At 49.1% G+C, this 20,588-nt stretch overlaps 1 protein-coding gene across 6 annotated transcripts in view; it reads right to left on the bottom strand.

Annotated features, from left to right (window-relative positions):
* The window catches only part of LOC143958045 (contactin-4-like), a 321,112-nt gene that overhangs the window by 19,548 nt on the left and 280,976 nt on the right, over positions 1-20,588 (bottom strand). For 5 of the 6 annotated variants that reach the window (XM_077467492.1, XM_077467495.1, XM_077467494.1 and 2 more), the window contains exons 14-22: positions 19,707-19,827; positions 18,905-19,063; positions 16,492-16,641; positions 13,445-13,515; positions 11,947-12,181; positions 9,337-9,452; positions 9,060-9,246; positions 3,562-3,674; positions 787-955 (exon numbers count right to left, since the gene is read on the bottom strand). In XM_077467492.1, the coding sequence (XP_077323618.1) occupies positions 787-955; positions 3,562-3,674; positions 9,060-9,246; positions 9,337-9,452; positions 11,947-12,181; positions 13,445-13,515; positions 16,492-16,641; positions 18,905-19,063; positions 19,707-19,827 (1,321 nt within the window). Of the gene's footprint in view, positions 1-775; positions 956-3,561; positions 3,675-9,059; positions 9,247-9,336; positions 9,453-11,946; positions 12,182-13,444; positions 13,516-16,491; positions 16,642-18,904; positions 19,064-19,706; positions 19,828-20,588 lie in introns of all 6 variants that reach the window. The other variant, XM_077467496.1, reaches the window with a different exon arrangement.

Here is a 20,588-nt window from a genome sequence, read left to right as displayed (position 1 = left end):
CTGAGATATGGGGAGACCCTGAGATATGGGGAGACCCAGAGAATGGAGACACTGAGATATTGGGAGACCCTGAGATACAGGGAGACCCAGAGCCTGGGGACCCTGAGATATGGAGACACTGAGATATGGAGAGACCCAGAGACTGGGGACCCCAAGATATGGAGAGACCCAGAGACAGAAGACCCTGAGATATGGGGAAAACCAGAGACACAGACCCTAAGATATGTGGAGACGCAGAGATTGGAGACCCTAAGATATGGGGAGACCCAAAGACTAAATACCCTGAGATTAGGGAAGACCTAGAGATTGCAGACCCTATGATATGGGGAAACCTAGAGACTGCCGACGCTAAGATATGAGGAGGTCCAGAGACAGAAGACCCTGAGATCGGGGGAGACACAGACACTGGAGACCCTAAGATATGAGGAGGCCCAGAGACAGAACACTCTTAGATAGGGGGAAACACAGAGACTAGAAACCCTGATAAATGGGGAGACCCAGAGACTGTAGACCCTGAAATAAGGGGAGACCCAGAGACTGGATGCCTTAACATATAGTGAGACCAAGACTGGAGACCCCCTAGGGAGGGACATACTTTGGAAGTTCTAGATTGGTCTCCAGTCTCTAAGTATGTCGGCACCAATCTTTATAGCGATGTAGGACCTAGGTCCACTCCCCATCCCAGGGGTCACAGACACGGCCCATCACACCAATCTGGCCTAAATTGGCAACAATTAAGATGCACCAGAAGGGTTTTTTTCACTTTTGTTCTCACCGACCACTCACTGGATATCCGAGGAATGCGGATTGGTTCGCTGCTTCTGCCCTCTCCACCATCACTGATTGGTCGGATCTCAATGACGTAATCCTCATCGTAGGGAAGGGACAGTTCCACTGAGGTCTGATTGGTCTCGATCATGGTGGCTCCAGCCTGGCGGTTCCACCGATAGAAGACCTACAACAATAATAGATGAAGTCACACCGAGAAGAAAAAGTCCAATCTTCATTTTATGCTAAATTTCCACCAATTTCATTCTGATTATTCTGTGATTGGCCCAGGAACCTAAAAATCAAGGCTGTGTCCCCTGGTTTAACCCCCCACCCCTGAGGAGACCAGAGCGCCCTCCTTCCCACAAACTGGAGCACGAGGGGGGTTGTGCAACGCACAGAATCATCTAACAGGAGAGTGCAGTGGTGCCGCATATACAGTACAAACCCTGCAGAAATTCAGAGAGAGGAGAACTAAAGGGATTTCTTTCTTAGCAGTCTTGTTACATTATTTATAATTCAGAAAGTGAGAAAGATCATTTATCATCAACCTGTTATGGGCAACTTAGTGTGCATTTAAGGAAAAAAGTTAAGAACAGAGGTGAAATCTGTCAAAATCCTGAGTAGATATAAACAGCTGAAGTTACGAGCAAATCTCTACTTTTCCCTTGAAAGTCGAGTCTGTCCCCACCCCCTGCTGCCTCCCGAGTCACTCTAATTGTCACTGAGGCTGCCCATAAAGGCTGCCCATTAGTACCACCTATCAGTACCAATCAGTGCTGCATATTAGTGCCCATCAGTGCCACCTATCAGTGCCCATCAGTGCCACCTATCAGTGCCCATCAATGCCATCTATCAATGTCCATCAGTGCCGGCTATCAATGCCCATCAGTGCCGTCTATCAATGTCACTTATCAATGCTGTCTATCAATGCCCATCAGTGCTGCCAATCAGTGCTACCTATCAGTGCCGCTTATCAGTGCCCATAAATGCCGTCTATCAATTCCCATCAGTGCCGTCTATCAATGCCCATCAGTGCCCTCTATCAGTGCCACCTATCAGTGCCGCCTATCAGTGCCACTTATCAGTGCCGCCTATCAGTGCCGCCTATCAGTGGCCATCAATGCCATATATCAATGCCCATCGGTGCCATCTATCAATGCCCATCAGTGCCGTCTATCAATGCCACCTATCAGTGCCGCCTATCAGTGCCCATCAATGCTTTCTATCAATGCCTATAAGTGGCGTCTATCAGTGCCCATCAGTGCCACCTGTCAGTGCCCATAAATTCCATCTACCAATGCCCATCAGTGCCGTCTATCAGTGCCCATCAGTGCCGTCTATCAGTAACACCTATCAGTGCCGCCTATCAGTGCCAATCAATGCTGTCTATCAATGCCCATCAGTGCCATATATCAGTGCCACCTATCAATGCCCATCAGTGCCGTCTATCAGTGCCGTCTATCAATGCCCATCAGTGCCGTCTATCAGTGCTGCCTATCAGTGCCCACCAATGCTGTCTATAAATGCCCATCAATGCCGTCTATCAGTGCCACCTATCAGTGCCCATCAGTGCTGTCTATCAGTGCCCATCAGTGCTGTCTATCAATGCCCATCAGTGCCTTCTATCAGTGCCCATCAGTGCCACCTATCAGTGCCGCCTATCAGTGCCGTCTATCAATGCCCATCAGTGCCGTCTATCAATGCCCATCAGTGCCGTCTATCAGTGCCCACCAGTGCCACCTATCAGTGCCCATCAGTGCCACCTATCAGTGCCGTCTATCAATACCCATCAATGCCGTCTATCAATGCCCATCAGTGCTGCATATAAGGCCGCGTACACACGCGGGGACTGTTCGCTCAACTTTGTTCGTCAAACAGTTTCGGCAAACAGTCCGCTCAAAATTAGCATGGACGGACATGGCCACACACGACGTACGAACAGTCCGCTGAAACCGTGCGCGATGACGTGAACGGCACGTACGACGGGACTAGAAAACGACGTCCTATACACTGCAATGCAAACTTTGGCGTGTAAATCCTTTCTGAGCATGCGCGGAACTTAGTTTGACGAACAAGCCTACACACGAGGGGACTGTTCGCTGAAACAAAGTTTCAGCGGACAGTTTTTCGGAATTTCCGAAAAACGTTGTTCGTCAAACTGTCCGCTGAAACTGTCCGCTGAAGCCCACACACGAGCGGACTGTCCGCCCAAACACTGTTTAGCGGACAAAGTTGAGCGAACAGTCCCCGCGTGTGTACGCGGCCTAAGTGTTAGTGAAGGAGAAAACTTACTTATTTACAAAATTTTGTAACAGAAAACCTTTTTTTTCGTTTATTTAACAAAAAAATAAAACCCCCTCAGTGGTGATTCAATACCACCAAAAGAAAGCTTTACCTGTCTCCAAAAAATGATAAAAATGTCCCCTGTGTACAGTGTAGCACGACCGCGTAATTGTCATTCAAAGTGTGACAGCGCTGAAAGATGAAAATTGGCCTGGGCAGGAAGGGGGAGGGGAGCGCCCGGTACTGAAGAGGTTGAGTCCTGAAAAGGGACGAAACGTTTCAGGGAAGTTCCCTACAGGTGAAGAACAGAAGCTGAAGACATCTTTAACCCGTCTCTTTCCCATTCATGGAGTCGGTGTCTGTGTGCGGACGGCCGACCATTTCATTGAAAAGAAAAAAGCGACGCGTTTCATGAAGGCGGCCTCGTGAGGTCTCAGCTCCGAGTCCTGACAAAGGCCGAGAAATCCAATACAGGAGGAGATTATGGTCCGCATGGGCCACACTTACCCGGTAACCTTTCACCTCGGACTCGTCCTCCTGCGCGGTCACCTGATCCCAATTCAGGATAATCTTGGAGTTGGAAGAGTTCCAGACGATGTTTCCAGGCGGCTGACTCGGAGCTGCAACAGAAGAAAGTCTCAGAGGAGAGAGAGCCACATTCCTAATCTGGGAAAGCTGATAACATTTTGGTTCAGCTCACAGGAAGTTACATCAACACCGGATTTCTGGCAGGATCAACAGGTACGTAATGTAATAGTTCTCACATTGAAAAAAAGGAAATGACAGCGGCTCATCAATGAACCAGTGAGATGCGATATGTTACATTGTTGTTTGTGGGGTTTCCATTTAAATTAAAGAAGATGAAAAGCCCCTCCCCCCGGTTAAATATCACGTCCCCATCTCTCCGACACTCCCTCCATACATTTACCGATCCATCTCTATCTGAACACCTTCATTGTGAAGTTTTGTCACATGACTGCAGAGCACTGCGTCCCGATCCCACCCAGTTGTGTGGCGATAGGTCAATAGCGAATACATTTTCGGTATTTTCACACTAAATCTTCTCCCTGCCAATCAGGAAGCAGGTGTGAGAGGTGAGGTTTCCCAATTGGCCAAAACGCCAGGCGAGCCAGTGAGGAATCCGCTGGAGCCAGAGGGACCCGGCACCTGCTGGCCTGGAATCGCTGCCCAGACCCCACACCCACTGGCTTGGAACCGCTGCCCAGACCCCGCACCCACTGGTCTGGAACCACTGCCCGGACCCCCCACCCGCTGACCTGGAACCACTGCCCAGACCCCGCACCCGCTGACCTGGAACCACTGCCCGGACCCCGCACCCGCTGACCTGGAACCACTGCCCGGACCCCACACCCGCTGACCTGGAGCCGCTGTCCAGACCCCGCATCTGCTGGTCTGGAACCACTGCCCGGACCCCGCACCCGCTAGCCTGGAACCACTGTCCACTGACCCCACACCCACTGGCCTGGAACCACTGCCCGGACCCCGCACCCGCTGACCTGGAGCCGCTGTCCAGACCCCGCATCCGCTAGCCTGGAGCCGCTGCCCGGACCCAGCACCAGCTAGCCTGGAGCCGCCGCCCACTGACCCCACACCTGCTGGCCTGGAACCGCTGCCCGGACCCTGCACCCGCTAGCCTGGAACTGCTGCCCAGACCCCGCACCCACTGGCCTGGAACCCCTGCCCACACCCCGCATCTGCTAGCCTGGAACTGCTGCCCGGACCCCGCACCCGCTGACCTGGAGCCGCTGCCCAGACCCCGCACCCACTGGCCTGGAACCCCTGCCCACACCCCGCATCCGCTAGCCTGGAACTGCTGCCCGGACCCCGCACCCGCTGACCTGGAGCCGCTGCCCGGACCTCGCACCCGCTGGCCTGGAACCGCTGTCCACTGACCTCGCTAGCCTGGAGCCGCTGCCCAGACCCCGTATCCGCTAGCCTGGAGCCACTGTCCACTGACCCCTCACCCGCTAGCCTGGAGCCACTGTCCACTGACCCCCTCAACCAGGTAAGTCCTGGACCAACTGGCAGACATGCACGCGGGGGGTGGGGGTGGTGTGTGGTGGGTTACTTTAGTGCTGTGCCACGGATGGGGGGGGTTGTTTTCCACCCTCCGAAAAAAAACACCAACTGCCACTACTGCACACTGATGACCTCACGCCAAGTTAATTTTAATTTATCCCGGCTGGCTAGGTGGCAGTCCCTGCTTGTGGCCTGTGAGCTGTGTGGAGGGGTGGAGGGGGGGAGGGGGGGTGTCTCTTCCCTCCAAGAGCTCTCAGAGTTCTCCTCACTGAGCTCTGCATCGGCTCTATACCCCCTTTTTTTCTGAACTCTTATACAAGCTTTATAAATTCAGCACTTTGAACAGCTGTAGGGAAGAGAATACTGCAGGTAAACAAGTACAACTTATGTTGGAGGATTCGTTTCATCTCTGTGTATCACCTGAGGATAGCCCCTTCCCTAGGTATATGTGAGGGTTTGCAACCACTGTAACGTGTTTCACCCCCAACTTGGCTTAATTGTATGATTATGCCCAACAGGGGTGAAATGCGTTACAGGGGAGTGGCCACAGCTGAGGACTGTTGAACCACCTAGCCAAGCAATATGAAGTTACATGGAGTGAGGTCATCAGTGTGCGCCCTTGGTTCTGTTTGCTGCATGGCAGTGAGTGTTGGGGGGACTCCTGGAGGCCCTCACTTGATATCCTACAGACTGGAGGACTACACCCGAGAATCTCTCTTCTGCAATAAAAAGCTAAAAGCTGCCAACTCCGTTTTTTCTTCTTTTTAACTTTAGTTCCACTTTAAGAATTTGCACAGCCATCAAAAATCATCAGCTCCATCTAGTGGCCATAATGCTGTATTTTCATGACGGACGTATTTCAGGAAATGATCACATTGTGGCAACTGGGTGGAGCTGAAGATCATAAGAAATAAACATCGTGAGACGTATTCCGTGCAGAATCTCTGTATATTCACTGAAAGCTGGACAACTGGAGGATCCCAACAGCATTCAATACAAAGTAAGACTGATATCCTGCTACTAGGTGACGAACCGGCTCCATGTAGAATACAGATTTATATTCCGAATTTCCTGACAGACGAGGCACTCAGATGGTGTTTCCGGCTCGGTATCGGCTTCCCTGCTCTGCAGTACAGACATGGAACTTCCCAGAACCTGAAACCTGCCAGAACATGGAACCTCCCTGAACATGGAACCTCCCTGAACATGGAACCTCCCTGAACATGGAACCTACCAGAACATGGAACCTCCCTGAACATGGAACCTACCAGAACATGGAACCTACCAGAACATGGAACCTACCAGAACATGGAACCTCCCTGAACATGGAACCTACCAGAACATAGAACCTACCAGAACATGGAACCTAGCAGAACATGGAACCTAGCAGAACATGGAACCTACCAGAACATAGAACCTACCAGAACATGGAACCTACCAGAACAAGGAAACTACCAGAACAAGGAAACCTACCAGGACATGCAACCTCCCTGAAAAAGGAACCTACCAGTATAAAGTGAACAAGAAAAGTTTGGGACTTTGTATGAGGTGGTGTGACCTGGTAAGATCCAGTGCCTCCATCCCTGTCTAAATGAGTGGGGAAAAGGGTGGTGGGACTTTAAATGAAGTGCATAGGTATATGAAGATACATTTATTGATGATAATAGCAATGTTCTGATACATGAAAACTCAGAATTGCTATTATCATCAATAAATTTATCTTCATATACCTATGCACTTCATTTAAAGTCCCACCACCCTTTTCCCCAACTCAAGGAACCTACCAGACCATGCAAACTCCCTAAAAATTGAATCTTCCAGAACATGGAACCTCCCTAAACATGGAACGCCCCAGAACATGGAACCAACCAGAACATAGAACCAACCAGAACATGGAACCTTCCTAAACATGGAACCTTCCTAAACATGGAACCTCCCTAAACATGCAACCTACAAGAACAAGGAGCCTACCAGAACATGCAACCTACAAGAACAAGGAGCCTACCAGAACATGCAACCTACAAGAACAAGGAGCCTACCAGAACATGCAACCTACCAGAACAAGGAGCCTACCAGAACAAGGAACCTTCCAGAACATGCAACCTACCAGAACAAGGAGCCTACCAGAACATGCAACCTACAAGAACAAGGAGCCTACCAGAACATGCAACCTACCAGAACAAGGAGCCTACCAGAACAAGGAACCTTCCAGAACATGCAACCTACCAGAACAAGGAACCTTCCAGAGCATGGAACCTTCATAAACATGGAACCTCCCTAAACAAGGAACCTCCCTGAACAAGGAACCTACCAGATCATGCAACCTTCCAGAACATGTAACCTTCCAGAACATGCAACCTCCCTGAAAATGTAATCCTACCAGAACATGGAACCTACCAGTATAAAAGGAACAAGAACAGTTTGGGGCTTTGTATGAGGTGATGACCTGGTAAGGTCCAGTGCCTCCATCCCTGTCTAAATAAGTGAGAAAAACGGCGGTGGGACTTTAAATGAAGCACATAGGTATATGAAGATACATTTATTGACGATAATAGCAACATTCTGATATATGAAAACTCAAAATTGCTATTATTGTCAATAAATGTATCTTCATATACCTATGTGCTTCATTTAAAGTCCCACCGCCCTTTTCCCCAACTCAAGGAACCTACCAGACCATGCAACCTTCCAGAACATGCAAACTCCCTAAAAATGAAACCCTCCAGAACATGGAACCTCTCTGAACCTGGAACGTCCCAGAACACAGAACATGGAACCTCCCAAAACATGGAACCTCCCAAAACATGGAACCTCCCAAAACATGGAACCTACCAGAACATGGAACCTACCAAAACATGGAACCTACCAGAACATGGAACCTACCAAAACATGGAACCTACCAGAACATGGAACCTACCAGAACATGGAACCTACCAGAACATGCAACCTACCAGAACATGGAACCTACCAGAACATGGAACCTACCAGAACATGGAACCTACCAGAACATGGAACCTACCAGAACATGCAACCTTCAAGAACATGCAACCTACCAGAACATGGAACCTCCCAGAACCTGGAACGTCCCAGAACATGGAACATCCCAGAACACAGAACCTACCAAAACATGGAACTTCCCTGAACAAGGAACCTACCAGTATAAAAGGAACAAGAAAAGTTTGGGACTTTGTATGAGGCGGTGTGACCTGGTAAGGTCCAGTGCCTCCATCCCTGTCTAAATGGTGGGGAAAATGGTGGTGGGAATTTAAATGAAGCACATAGGTATATGAAGATACATTTATTGATGATAATAGCAATATTCTGATACATGAAAACTATCAGAACATTGCTATTATCGTCATTTTCCCTAACTCAAGGAACCTTCCAGAACATGCAACCTCTATAAAAATGGAACCTTAAGCCACGTACACAGGGGCGGACTGTATGGCCTACTTAGTCCGTCATACAATCCGACAGACAGTCCGTCCTACTTTCGAATGAACGGACTTGACCACACACGGACGCACAAACAGTCCGTCGAAAGCTTGCGCGATGACGTGTACAGCACGTACGACGGGACTAGAAATAGGAAGTCCAATACACAGCAAAGCACCCTTCCACCGTGTAAATCCTTTCTGAGCATGCGCCATTCTTAGTCCGTCGAACTAGCCTACTGACGACCGTATTGTCCGCTGAAACCAAAGTATGACGGACAGTATTACGGAAATTCCGAAATACTTAGTACGCCAGACTACACGCTGAAAAAGTCCGCTGAAGCCCACACACGAGCGGACTGTCCGCTGAAATGTGTTTCGGCGGACTAAGTAGGCCATACAGTCCGCCCGTGTGTACGTGGCCTTACAGTACATGGAACCTCCCAGAACCTGGAACCTTCCTGAACATGGAACCTACCAGAACCTATGATTTCCCAGAGAGGGCGGACAGTTTGGTGGTGGATCACTCACGTGGTTTTCTGGTGGTCACATTGGTGGTAGGGCTGGCGGGGCCGGTGCCCGCGCTGTTGTACGCCCGCACATTCAGGTAATAGAGCGTGTGGCCCTGTAGATGGCTCAATTTGGTGGACGTTTGGTTTCCCAGAGTTCGTAGTTTGCGTGCGTTCTGTTCCTTCTCGTTTTGCTTCCAAAACCGAACCTGGGTGACAAGTGAAGGGTTACTGGTGTCAGTGATGAGCCAATGGTTGGGATCGATTGGTGGGGGAAAAAATAAGGTCCGTATGCTCACCTCATATCCCTGGATTCTCCCTTTGCTGAGGCTACTCAGTACCGGTATCCAGGACACCTCGATGTCCCAGGCAGTGAGGCTCCGGGCCACCACGCCCGCAGGGGCCCGACTTGGTTCTACACAAGAGATGATATACAGGAATCACTCAGATGGGGAAATGTTAGTTAATGAGAATGCAGAACCGAACCTAGAGAGAGGAACCAAGACTAAATTCCCTACAAACATTAACACTGCCCCCCCCCCCCCCCATTATACACAAATATTACACTGCCCCCCCCCCCCCATTATACACAAATATTACACTGCCCCCCATTATACACAAATATTACACTGCCCCCCCCCATTATACACAAATATTACATTGCCCCCCCCCATTATACACAAATATTACACTGCCCCCCCATTATACACAAATATTACACTGCCCCCCCCCCCATTATACACAAATATTACACTGCCCCCCAATATACACAAATATTACATTGCCCCCCCCCATTATACACAAATATTACACTGCCCCCCCCATTATACACAAATATTACACTGCCCCCCCATTATACACAACTAGATACACTGCACCCCCCCCCCCCCATTTCCCAAAATTCCGATTTTAGAATAGTATAAAATAAAAAGAATATAGCCGTCTTCCAAAATCAAAAAATGTAAACTAATTCAAAAATTTTTTTCCATTGTGCACATCTCTAGTAAAGACCATTGTTTGCACCAATGGCGTACTTGGGGGGGCGTGTCCAGAATGGGGCACTTTGGGGCCACCCAACATTTGACTTTTGTTGTACCAACAGACAGAAGTGGTGCTCCTACCATAGATCCCAACTGCAAAATATAATTGGGGGGGGGGGGGGGGGGGCGGGGGGGAGGGGGAACCTTCACCCTGGGCACCGGGTCATACGGTCAGATAGTGAAGGGGGAGGGGGGTTGCCATCTCATTCCTTTAAACCCCAACACGTGAGTTTAATTACCACCTTAATCAGCCACAGAACCCGCGTAATTAATATTTGTTCAGTTTTAAAGGGATGAGGTGGCAACCCTGGGGTGGAGCGGGCGCGGAGGGCACGGGGGGGAGGGGAGGGGTTAGAATTGTACAAATAACTGAATTTGGTCTCCTTTTTTTTGCCTTCTTTTATAAGGATGAGCTCCGGCGTGTTCGCACGCTCCACGTGCAGAGACCGCCAGGAAGTCGGCGCAGCGCTGCGCTAATCACAGGCAGTGAGACATTGCCCCGATGTGCGGCTCCAGAGATCAGGAAACGTCTCACTGCCTGCGATTAGCGCAGCGCTGCGCCGACTTCCTGGCGGGCTTTTCACGTGGAGCGTTCGAACACGCCTGAGCTCATCCCTATTCTTTTATATACTTTTATTACATTTCTATCAGGGAATAGGAAAAAAAAAAAAAAACACATGCATCCAGTTGTCCCTGTCTGTACTGAAGAACAAAAGAGGAGAAGGCCAAATAACCAATCACAGACTGGAAAGAAAGGAGCTAATCAAGCAGCCAATCGCAGGCCAGAAAGAAAGGGGGCACATTAGGCAGCCAATCACAAACATGCATACCTCCCAACTTTGTGAGATGGGAACGAGGGACACCTATTAGCAAAAGTATGTAGGCATAGGACACACCCCCTGCCACACCCCCTTAAAGGAGAAGTAAATTTAAAAAAAAGATTAAACCCATAAGTGTATTTTTTTTGTTTGTTTTTTTCCCACGACTTTTCCTTTATACTGGCCTCTAAATCAGCAAATTAGAAATTGGATGAAAAGTTTAGCACTGAGAAATACTTTTTTGAAAGTTAAATAGTGCATTTTATATACAACTATATAGATCAGAGCAACATGAGGGACACATGAGGAGGAAAGAGGGACATTGTTCCAAATCAGGGGCAGTTCCTCCAAATCGGGGAAGTTCCCCCAAATCAGGGGCAGTTCCTCCAAATCGGGGAAGTTCCCCCAAATCAGGGGCAGTTTCTCCAAATCGGGGAAGTTCCCCCAAATCAGAGGCAATTCCTCCAAATCAGGGGCAGTTGGGAGCTATGAACAAACAATGGCCAGGAAGGTCAATTAAACCAACAGTCAGACTACAATAAAGTGAAGAAAAACCAACCACCAGCCAATCACAGAGAAGAAGACCTCAATACTCAATCACAGAGAAGAAGACCTCAACAGCCAATCACAGAAAAGCAGACCTCAACAGCCAATCACAGAGAAAGAGACCTCAACAGCCAATCACAGAGAAGAAGACCTCAACAGCCAATCACAGAGAAAGAGACCTCAACAGCCAATCACAGAAAAGCAGACCTCAACAGCCAATCACAGACGCAAAGACCTCAACAGCCAATCAAAGAAGTGACCTCAACAGCCAATCACAGAGAAGAAGACCTCAACAGCCAATCGCAGAAGAGAAGACCGCAACAGCCAATCACAGAGAAGGAAACCTCAACAGCCAATCACAGAGAGGCCAACCTCAACAGTCAATTACAGAGAAAAAGACCTCAACAGCCAATCACAGAGAAGACCCCAACAGCCAATCCAAAAAACTGATCAGACCCACGACCATCCAATGACAGCTGAGCTATGCCATGAGTAGAGCACTTACCTTCCTCGGCAGTGTAGACCACAGTCAGGGGGCTGAAGGGCCCCTCTCCCCGGTTGTTGAAGACGCCGACCTTCACCTCGTATGGAGAGAAGGACGGCAGACTCTCGTTCCTGTAGACGTAGCGAGCGGCGTCCGCTGAGGCCACCACCGTCTGCATCCAGCTGATGGTTCCAAAGGGCCGGAAAGCCACCACATAGCCAAATCCTCCACCATTCTGGTATTCCTCAGGGACCGGCTGGAAGGTCATTTATTAGAAGGGTCACAAGGCTTAATGCTGAAGTGTGATCTGCTTATATTTTCCTTCCCTCCCCCACCCCACCCCCCATCAACATGCCAATTACATTTTTAAAAAGAGCCTTTCCATTTTCATTCCAAACCTTTATTTAGGCCCAGTGTGGGTGTCAGTCTGGGGGAGGGGGCGTTCCTAGACAGGCTGTATTGATATAAGACTGGGGGGCAGACGTCAGATAAAAGAAAGAAGGGGGGGCAGATATAAGATTGAAGGGGGGGTTGGAGGTCAGATATAAGACTGAAGGGGGGACGGAGGTTAAATATAAGGCTAAAGGGGGGCAGAGGTCAGATATAAGACTGAAGGGGCTGTTGGAGGTCAGATATAAGACTGAAGGGGGGGCAGAGGTCAGATATAAGACTGAAGGGGGGCGGAGGTCAGATATAAGACTGAGGGGGGGGGGCGGAGGTCAGATATAAGACTGAGGGGGGGGGGGCGGAGGTCAGATATAAGACTGAAGGGGCTGTTGGAGGTCAGATATAAGACTGAAGGGGGGTTGGAGGTCAGATATAAGACTGAAGGGGCTTTTGGAGGTCAGATATAAGACTGAAGGGGGGCGGAGGTCAGATATAAGACTGAGGGGGGGGGGCGGAGGTCAGATATAAGACTGAGGGGGGGGGGGGGCGGAGGTCAGATATAAGACTGAAGGGGGGCGGAGGTCAGATATAAGACTGAAGGGGGGCGGAGGTCAGATATAAGACTGAAGGGGGGCGGAGATCAGATATAAGACTGAAGGGGGGCGGAGATCAGATATAAGACTGAAGGGGGGCGGAGGTCAGATATAAGACTGAAGGGGGGCGGAGGTCAGATATAAGACTGAAAGGGGGCGGAGATCAGATATAAGACTGAAGGGGGGGCAGAGGTCAGATATAAGACTGAAGGGGCTTTTGGAGGCCAGATATAAGACTGAAGGGGGGTTGGAGGTCAGATATAAGACTGAAGGGGGGATGGAGGTCAAATATAAGACTGAAGGGGGGGGTGGACGTCAGATATAAGACTGAAGGGGGGATGGAGGTCAGATATAAGACTGAAGGGGGGGGAGGGTGGATGTCAGATATAAGTCTGGAAGGGAATGTAAGATGTGGGGGAGGGGGGACTGATAGGATACAATGTAATGTGTGTGGGGGGGGGGGCACAGTAACAGCAAATTTTGTATTATTTTTGGAAGGATTCCACTGAGCGTTCTCTGACATCCGGATGACGACTTACCTCCCATGTGATGACAAGCTCGTTCTTGCTGCCTCCTCCCCCGCTCACATTGGCTGGAGTCACTTCCGGGACTGAACGAGGAAAAGGAGAAAATCTGATATTACAATTGTTGGAGAACCGGAATAGAAAGCAAAACCTCAAGTGCTGGGTGTCACGGGGATCACAGCAGGGGGGGGTCACAATTGGGGATCACAGCGGGGGGGTCATAGTGGGGATCACAGCGGGGGGGTCACAGTAGGGATCACAGCGGGGGGGGAGGGGTCACAGTGGGGATCACAGCGGGGGGGTCACAGTGGGGATCACAGTGGGGGGGGTCACAGTGGGGATCACAGCGGGGGTCACAATTGGGGATTACAGCGGGGATCACAGCGATGGTCAGAGCGGGGATCACAGCGATGGTCAGAGCGGGGATCACAGCGGTGGTCAGAGCGGGGATCACAGCGGTGGTCAGAGCGGGGATCACAGCGATGGTCAGAGCGGGGATCACAGCGGTGGTCAGAGCGGGGATCACAGCGGTGGTCAGAGCGGGGATCACAGCGGTGGTCAGAGCGGGGATCACAGCGGTGGTCAGAGCGGGGATCACAGCGATGGTCAGAGCGGGGATCACAGCGGTGGTCAGAGCGGGGATCACAGCGGTGGTCAGAGCGGGGATCACAGCGGTGGTCAGAGCGGGGATCACAGCGGTGGTCAGAGCGGGGATCACAGCGGTGGTCAGAGCGGGGATCACAGCGGTGGTCAGAGCGGGGATCACAGCGATGGTCAGAGCGGGGATCACAGCGGTGGTCAGAGCGGGGATCACAGCGATGGTCAGAGCGGGGGTCACAGCGATGGTCAGAGCGGGGATCACAGCGGTGGTCAGAGCGGGGATCACAGCGGTGGTCAGAGCGGGGATCACAGCGGTGGTCAGAGCGGGGATCACAGCGGTGGTCAGAGCGGGGATCACAGCGGTGGTCAGAGCGGGGATCACAGCGGTGGTCAGAGCGGGGATCACAGCGGTGGTCAGAGCGGGGATCACAGCGGTGGTCAGAGCGGGGATCACAGCGATGGTCAGAGCGGGGATCACAGCGGTGGTCAGAGCGGGGGTTACAGCGATGGTCAGAGCGAGGGTCACAGTGGAGATATAGCTGCTTTTGATTGGAGGGCAATGAGCTGTCTATGGTACTGAAGAGGCACAGCTGGAGATTATTGGAGAGGACATTGATGGCTCTTTCCTCCAATAGGACAATAAAATGAGCTTCAACTTTCCAGTAGTGGGAAGGAGGAAGGATACAAAAATGTAACCATATTTATCATTTCTATACTATTTATCAATTTTTTTAAACTTTACTAGTCATTATTTCTTCTCACCACTAGATGGCAGCAAAGACTGAGAAAAAGTAAGAAAGAAAAGAGGAAAGGGAGAGAGACAAGGGGGCCCCGGAGAGAGACAAAGGGGCCCCGGAGAGAGACAAGGGGGCCCCGGAGAGAGACAAGGGGGCCCGGAGAGAGACAAGGGGGCCCGGAGAGAGACAAGGGGGCCCGGAGAGAGACAAGGGGGCCCCGGAGAGAGACAAGGGGGCCCGGAGAGAGACAAGGGGGTCCGGAGAGAGACAAGGGGGCCCGGAGAGAGACAAGGGGGCCCCGGAGAGAGACAAAGGGGCCCCGGAGAGAGACAAGGGGGTCCGGAGAGAGACAAGGGGGCCCGGAGAGTGACAAGGGGGTCCGGAGAGAGACAAGGGGGTCCGGAGAGAGACAAGGGGGTCCGGAGAGACAAGGGGGTCCGGAGAGAGACAAGGGGGTCCGGAGAATGAGGCTCACTTCTCTGGTACATCAAGGACTCAGCGGTGAGAGACACTCATTTCCAGAGACTCTCATCTATAAAAGAGGAAACTTCACCCAATATTACCCCAGAATTCACTAGGGTAAAATACATTCCACGGTCCCCCCCAGCCCCCCCCCCCCAACTACATACTTACCTGAGCCTCAACCTCGATCCGGCGCTGTGCCAGAAAGCAGCATCACTGCTCTCTCTTCACTGGACATGGAGGCAACACTGGGAGCCATTGTCTCCTGCTGCTATCAATTAAATCCAGTGGGGAGGACAGAGCGGGGGTGGGCCGAGCTGCACTGTGTGTCAATAGATGCACCCAGCCCAGCTTGCGATCTAGCCAGCACATGTCCCCCTACACCAAGCAGTCTGCTATAGGGGGCATTTAGGAGGGGGGTGGAGCCAGGAATGCCAGTGGGGGACCGAGAAGAGGGGGGCCGGGACCGCTCTGTGCAAAACCATTACACAGAGGAGGTAATTATACCAATGTATGTTATTAAAATATATATATATACCCCATTTACCCCCAAAATAAGACCTAGCATGATTGTCGGTGATGGCTGCAATATAAGCCCTACCCCCCAAATAAGCCCTAGTTAAAGTCCTTGTAGGTCTTATTTTCAGGGTAGGGCTTATATTGCACACCTTTACAATCACTTTAACTTGATAACATTTCTGGACTCTCCTCCTTTCCCCTTTTATACTATTTATTATCTCTGATAACATCTTAGGAGTTATTCTTTCCTTTTTGGGAAAGTCTTCTGATATCTACATATAATGAAGAGTTCCACCAATATAATACAGGTAAATCTTCATAGACAATAGTAACCTGCACTCTCAGTGAAGGAAGAGAGATGGCGCTGTAGTGCATTCCTCCAGGAGTGGGGGGGGGGGGGGGGCTCAGGACGGGGCCCTGGGATTGGCTGGATCACAGTTCTAGCGCCCGTCTCTCTCCCTCCATTGTTGGATGTTATCATTGATTTTGAAGCATATTAAAGTCCTTTTTCCGCGCTGCGCCGGCTCGCTCTTCTCTATTTTCTTTCTATCACAAACCAGTTTAGCGCGCTCCAAGACTAACGCGCTTCATCAATGGATTTGTCTTCCCTCTGGATCCAATTCTGCCGCTCAAACCGTTTATCCGTAATAAGTTTGGAATTTAACGCGGTTGGAATTTATTGCGCACTGAGAATTTTGTTACTCTTCTATTTTTGTAGACGCATTTCTCCCGTCCATGACTTACGTGCTTCCTCCGTCCTTCTCTTATCAGATGGGGGACTCGGCTCTCCGATGCCAATCTGATTGATGGCGATGACACGAAATTCATATTCCACCCACGGACTCAGCCCCACCACAGTGGCTGTGAACGATCGCCCATCCACCACCTCCGGCACTGAGAGGAAATCAGAAATACAGAATTAGTAAATTAATGTAATCATTCCCTCTAGGGTTCTCTAGAATTGTTACATTGTATCTCTTGTTCCAATGATGAACGTATGTCCTGTGCTCCTCAGCTCAGATCTAGTGGCCATACCGTGGTATTTTAATGGCCATAAATAATATGTTTGCGGAATTTGCACCGAACGAATGTACATGCAGTTTCTCTGGTCATTTATTTATTTTATTTTATGTACTTATATAATGTCGTCAATTTACGCAGCGCTTTACATATCAATTGTACATTCACATCAGACTCCGCCCTCAAGGAGCTTACAATCTAAGGTCCCCAACTAACATTCATACATAAACTCAGTAGGGCCAATTTAGACCAGTCATGACCAATCACTAGAGAGCGGTGACATCACTGAGAATGCAGCCTATCCAATCACTAGAGAGTGGTGACATCACTGAGAATGCAGCCTATCCAATCACTAGAGAGCGGTGACATCACTGAGAATGCAGCCTATCCAATCACCAGAGAGTGATGACATCACTGAGAATGCAGCCTATCCAATCACTAGAGAGTGATGACATCACTGAGAATGCAGCCTATTCAATCACTAGAGAGCGGTGACATCACTGAGAATGCGGCCTATCCATTCACTAGAGAGCGATGACATCACAGAGAATGCAGCCTATCCAATCACTAGAGAGCGGTCACATCACTGAGAATTCAGCCTATCCAATCACTAGAGAGCGATGACATCACTGAGAATGCAGCCTATCCAATCACTAGAGAGCGATGACATCACTGAGAATGCAGCCTATCCAATCACTAGAGAGTGATGACATCACTGAGAATGCGGCCTATCCAATCACTAGAGAGCGGTGACATCACTGAGAATGCGGCCTATCCAATCACTAGAGAGCGGTGACATCACTGAGAATGCAGCCTATCCAATCACTAGAGAGTGGTGACATCACTGAGAATGCAGCCTATCCAATCACTAGAGAACGATGACATCACTGAGAATGCAGCCTATCCAATCACCAGAGAGTGATGACATCACTGAGAATGCGGCCTATCCATTCACTGGAGAGTGATGACATCACTGAGAATGCAGCCTATCCAATCACTAGAGAGCGGTGACATCACTGAGAATGCGGCCTATCCAATCACCAGAGAGTGATGACATCACTGAGAATGCAGCCTATCCAATCACTAGAGAGTGATGACATCACTGAGAATGCAGCCTATCCAATCACTAGAGAGCGGTGACATCACTGAGAATGCCGCCTATCCAATCACCAGAGAGTGATGACATCACTGAGAATGCAGCCTATCCAATCACTAGAGAGTGATGACATCACTGAGAATGCAGCCTATTCAATCACTAGAGAGCGGTGACATCACTGAGAATACAGCCTATCCAATCACTAGAGAGTGATGACATCACTGAGAATGCAGCCTATCCAATCACTAGAGAGTGATGACATCACTGAGAATGCAGCCTATTCAATCACTAGAGAGCGGTGACATCACTGAGAATGCGGCCTATCCATTCACTAGAGAGCGATGACATCACAGAGAATGCAGCCTATCCAATCACTAGAGAGCGGTCACATCACTGAGAATTCAGCCTATCCAATCACTAGAGAGCGATGACATCACTGAGAATGCAGCCTATCCAATCACTAGAGAGCGATGACATCACTGAGAATGCAGCCTATCCAATCACTAGAGAGTGATGACATCACTGAGAATGCGGCCTATCCAATCACTAGAGAGCGGTGACATCACTGAGAATGCGGCCTATCCAATCACTAGAGAGCGGTGACATCACTGAGAATGCAGCCTATCCAATCACTAGAGAGTGGTGACATCACTGAGAATGCAGCCTATCCAATCACTAGAGAACGATGACATCACTGAGAATGCAGCCTATCCAATCACCAGAGAGTGATGACATCACTGAGAATGCGGCCTATCCATTCACTGGAGAGTGATGACATCACTGAGAATGCAGCCTATCCAATCACTAGAGAGCGGTGACATCACTGAGAATGCGGCCTATCCAATCACTAGAGAGCGATGACATCACTGAGAATGCGGCCTATCCAATCACTAGAGAGCGATGACATCACTGAGAATGCGGCCTATCCAATCACTAGAGAACGATGACATCACTGAGAATGCAGCCTATCCAATCCCTAGAGAGCGATGACATCACTGATGATATAGTGCAGACCTCATAATATTGAAGGTTTCTCCTCACCTGTGCTGACCGCCTGCCACCCCACGGAGAAGGGGGTCCTGGCCTGGACCACATACATGGTGATGGGGCTGTGGTTGTCCACTCCCGGCATCCATGAGAGCTGGGCGGTGGTGTCGGTGATCTCCTCCACGGTCAGAGCGTCAGGCGGGCCGGGAGGTCCTGAGATATACAAAGAGGAACATTCATTGTAGACAAATCTCCCCACAGGACTACTTACCTCTACAATCTGTACATACCCAAAAGCCCCGAGACTGCGGCTGGGTGCCGCCATATCGGATGTGATGTCAGCAGCCCCAGACTCTACAGTACAACGTATTCCCTTCTCCCCCACCTTGGGGTATATTTATAGAGAATGTATCACTATGGATCCAGGGAAACGTCTGCTACCTTTATTCTGTGCACATGGGACCAAATAGAATGTATTTCCTCTACAGGTCACTATTCATTCCTAAAACAGAGTGCTTTGGGAAAATGCTGCATTATCACCATTAGAAGCGGCTGATAATCATAGGAAATAAGTATTTCCTAGGAGCGTCAGCTCCATCTAGTGACCACAATGCAGTATTTTCCTGACTCACACTTTAGGAATGAATAACATTCGGCCTGGAGAGAGAATAGCCTGAGAATATTTGATTTTGTCCCCTTATTTGCACAGAATGAATGTACATTCAGTTTTGCAGGATGCATAGCTGATGAATTTTTTTTATACAAACACTCCTCAAATTTATGACGGGTCCTCTTTCATATATACCAATAATTACACTACTTTCTAGAACCCGACCACCCCGCCCATCCTCCGTACCTCGGACGATGAGATCGGCCCCCGCCGACAGCTTATCTACACTGGTGTGGACCAGGCAGATATATTTCCCAGCATGCTTCAGTTGGATGCTTCTTATCATTAAATCTCCGGCCGAGTCTTGCTGAAAACAGAAGAGAGAAGAGGATGGGTCAGGAAAATACCGGCACCGGGCAATATACACGCCCCACATTTACCCCGAACCCCAATAGACACGCGCACTGCCCAAAAATACATTCGTCTTATTCATTTTTTTGTTTTTTTTGGGAAATTCAAAAATTCTGAAAATTAAGAAATAAGAACGAAAATCCGAAAATTCAAAATAATAACAACTAAGTATTAAATGACAGGTATTGGAATTTCCTTTTAAATTTGGCTGTTAGCGAAGGTAACGAATACGAATTACCCGAAATAACGAATTATCCGAAATAAGGAATTATCCGAAATAACGACTTATCCGAAATAACGAATTATCCGAAATAAGGAATTATCCGAAATAACGAATTATCCGAAATAAGGAATTATCCGAAATAACGAATTATCCGAAATAAGGAATTATCCGAAATAACGAATTATCCGAAATAACGAATGCCGCATCAAAACAAATGTAACGGAACAAATTAATAATAAACCAAAAAATATATAATATTATTATTTATTATTATTAATTTGTTACATTCCATTTGTTTATTCGGATAATTCGTATTTGTTACGTTCACTAGCAGACAAATTTGAAAGGAAATTCCAATACCTATAATTTAATAGTTAGTAATAGTTATTAGTTAGTTATTATGTCAAATTTTTTTAATTTTTGGATTTTCATTCTTATTTTTGGATTTCCCAATCTTGAATTTCCGAATTTTCAGAAATTTCAATATTGCTGAA

This window comes from Lithobates pipiens, unplaced genomic scaffold (assembly GCF_037356315.1).
Source record: "Lithobates pipiens isolate NorthernLeopardFrog02 unplaced genomic scaffold, aLitPip1_a1.2 Scaffold_56, whole genome shotgun sequence".
NCBI classification, from domain to species: domain Eukaryota; kingdom Metazoa; phylum Chordata; class Amphibia; order Anura; family Ranidae; genus Lithobates; species Lithobates pipiens.
This window is presented reverse-complemented; position numbering and strand designations above follow the sequence as displayed.